Source organism: Monopterus albus, unplaced genomic scaffold, assembly GCF_001952655.1.
Source record: "Monopterus albus unplaced genomic scaffold, M_albus_1.0 scaffold2.1, whole genome shotgun sequence".
Taxonomy (NCBI): domain Eukaryota; kingdom Metazoa; phylum Chordata; class Actinopteri; order Synbranchiformes; family Synbranchidae; genus Monopterus; species Monopterus albus.
The window spans coordinates 49485-52220 of NW_018127882.1; the positions used below are offsets into that span (position 1 = coordinate 49485).

At 44.8% G+C, this 2736-nt stretch overlaps 2 protein-coding genes across 2 annotated transcripts in view; one reads left to right on the plus strand and one right to left on the minus strand.

Annotated features, from left to right (window-relative positions):
- dok3 (docking protein 3) overlaps positions 1 to 640 on the plus strand; it is a 3534-nt gene extending 2894 nt beyond the window's left edge. Inside the window, exon 5 of the mRNA XM_020591125.1 lies at positions 75 to 640. Coding sequence (XP_020446781.1) covers positions 75 to 640 — 566 coding nt within the window. The remainder of the gene's footprint in view (positions 1 to 74) is intronic.
- A 746-nt stretch (positions 641 to 1386) lies between these two features.
- atoh1b (atonal bHLH transcription factor 1b) lies at positions 1387 to 2333 on the minus strand. Its single transcript, XM_020591138.1, has one exon. It carries the CDS (start codon positions 2155 to 2157, stop codon positions 1387 to 1389), a length of 771 nt encoding a protein of 256 aa, XP_020446794.1. The 5' UTR covers positions 2158 to 2333.
- Positions 2334 to 2736: the final 403 nt, after the last annotated feature.

The window sequence follows — 2736 nt, forward strand, 5'->3', positions numbered from 1 at the left end:
TCCTGCTGACACAGAGGATGGGTCTGCTAACCTCTATGCTAGTATTAAGCACACCTCTGACACCTCACAACTAGACTTAATGCAGCTGTCTTCTGTCAAGCCTCATGTTTCTTGCACCAAAGAAGCTGTGGGAGAGGAAGATGAGGATGAGGATGAACAGTATCATTCTCTGGAGGCTCTAAAACTTGATATTGACACAGGGGACAGCATTTATTACAACCTTAAGAGGGCCACTCCTCCCCTGATCAGAAAAGATGAGTTCAAACCAGAGACGGACAATTCTGAATACATCTATTCAACTGTGAAATTAGTTAAGTCTCCCTCAAACCCCGAGCTGCAGCCTGTACCCCAGCCTCCTCCTTGCACTATTTCCCAGTCTGCTTCCCACATCCTACCCAAGCCCAAATACCAGCGTCAGCCCCCTGTGAGTAACTATGTCCAACCAGGGTATAATGCTCAGGCACAGGCAGTGGATGACATGAAAGAGATGGAGGGGGCCATCAACCCCTCTCTCTATGTTACCCCCACAGAGGCCCCTGGCAGTTTTAAACACAGGCTGGCAGAAATCATTTCTAAGGACCTGGCAAAATTCCAGACACCTCTTCCCTCCAGAGTGAACAGCCCCACATTTTCTCAGTAGGATATTAGTAACAGACAGACTCAAAGGAGCAATTTTAACCATGATAGATTGTCATAAAGCATAATTAGTTTCTTTTTCAAATTTATTTAAAATCGCTGCCACTGAGAACATTAGGAATCAGAGGTTGGCTTGCAAGTGTCCTTATCTTATTCTGTTGTATGGAAATTTTTCTGTGATCGTTACTGCCAAAAGAGTATTCAAATGGTGTTGTGAAAAGCCAAGAATCAACTTGTGTTTTGGTGTGAATATTGCATTTTGCATCTGGATGCTTCAGTCTGCTTTCCATGGTAGAAATATTGAAGTGCAACTTACTCATTATACAACAATGCATTGCTAATTAAAATATACAAATCAACTTAAAATACACATTTTTGTCATAAGTATATATTTATTGTAGCTAAACAATCCTCATAAAATACCCCATAGCTATACATAAATAAAATAATCATTTTTAAGTTAGACAAATGTCACCAATGACACTGGTAATGTTTTTAGTGATGAGTTAGGATGTATAAAGTGCATATAAAAAGCCATATGGGAGTTCAACATGGCCTTAGGATGTAAAAGCCTCCAGATGTCAATAGATGTTTGATACTTGTACTTTTTTCATTTGGCAGTGTATTATCTAAGCTATTCATCATGACAGGAGAATACATGTAAGGCTATTACACATGGTCAACATTTCTACAAGCTGTAATATTTATATTCTGCTGGTACGTCTGTAAGAGACACTGCTGCATGAACAGTCAGAAGTCAGTGGTAATTGTTCTCTGTTCCTGTCTCACATTGTGACTTTCCTCCACGTCACTGAGGAGCGAAGACTCCCCGTCACTGCTATGGGAAGAAGATGTTGATTTATGTGGTCCCAGGTCAGATGTGGGTTCAACGATGATAAGGTGGCCGATGGAGGCGGAGGTGTCCCGCTGCTCTCCGCTCAGCTGGTTTGGGGTCTGCGCACTGTCTGTTGGCCGGAAAGAATGAATCAGACTCCTCCTGGAGGGCTTGTCCGCTGAGCCTGGACGGGGACCCATGCACTCCGACTGAACCACGCCGGCCAGCAGCTCTGACAGCTCAGTGATGTAAATCTGCGCCATCTGGAGGGTGTCATATTTGGACAACTTTTTCTCGTTTTCCAGGGACGGGATGACACTCCTCAGTTCGTCAAACGCTTTGTTTAGGCCGTGCATCCTTCTCCTCTCCCTGGCGTTGGCTGCGACGCGCCTGTGTCTCTGAGGACCAAACTGGCTCGTCTTGCTTCCCTCCGCTGCCTTCTCATAGTCTGTCCCCGTGATACCTGCAGCTGACACGCAGTCAGGCACTTTACTCACTGGCACAAGTTTCTCCAATGAGATGCCAGCATCTGCAGCTCCATGAGTGTCCCTCCGTGAAAACGCACAGATTGAATGAGAAGAAATCCAGCTTTTGGAGTTGATGTGGGCCAGGTTTCGCTGAGACTGCAGCAGGGTGAAATCCTCTACGTGCTCTGGCCAGCTTGAAAGCTCTGTTTTCGCGGTCATTACTGTAATGGCCTGTGGTCGTGCACGGCAGGGAAAGGTCGCGCATAAGATTCTGGCTGATGCCCTCGTCTCTGAAGCGGTTTGCGCTGCGCCAGCAATTTATACAGCCTCCCCTCATTCACCTTGGTGTCACTCCCAGCCCTCCAACAGCTCGGACAGCCCTGCAGCCTCAGGAGACAGCAGCCAATCACACAGTCCCCTCTGACCCTGTCAAAGAACAATTAAACAAAGCTCCACTTTTTTCTTCTATTGTGCATTGTAACTCAATCACGACCTTGTTAGGAGCCGAGAGTATTAATCATTTAAGAGCGTGGGTTGCACGTCTCAAAGGCAAAGATGCTGTGATGAACTTGTTCGGTAAAGTCTGTGGCTGCGTCACTATTGCTTTACATTTACTTTGAAATTACAGCTTCCTGATCTATTTCCCCTAAATTCCTAATAGTTTTATACACGATATGAAAGATTTTTAGAAGGTTATTTAAAGGGTTAAACAAGTGCATCAGTTATTATGTAAATTTGGTTTGGTGCTGTTAAGAACAAACATTCAATCCCTGGAAAATGAATTTGGACATCTTTGTC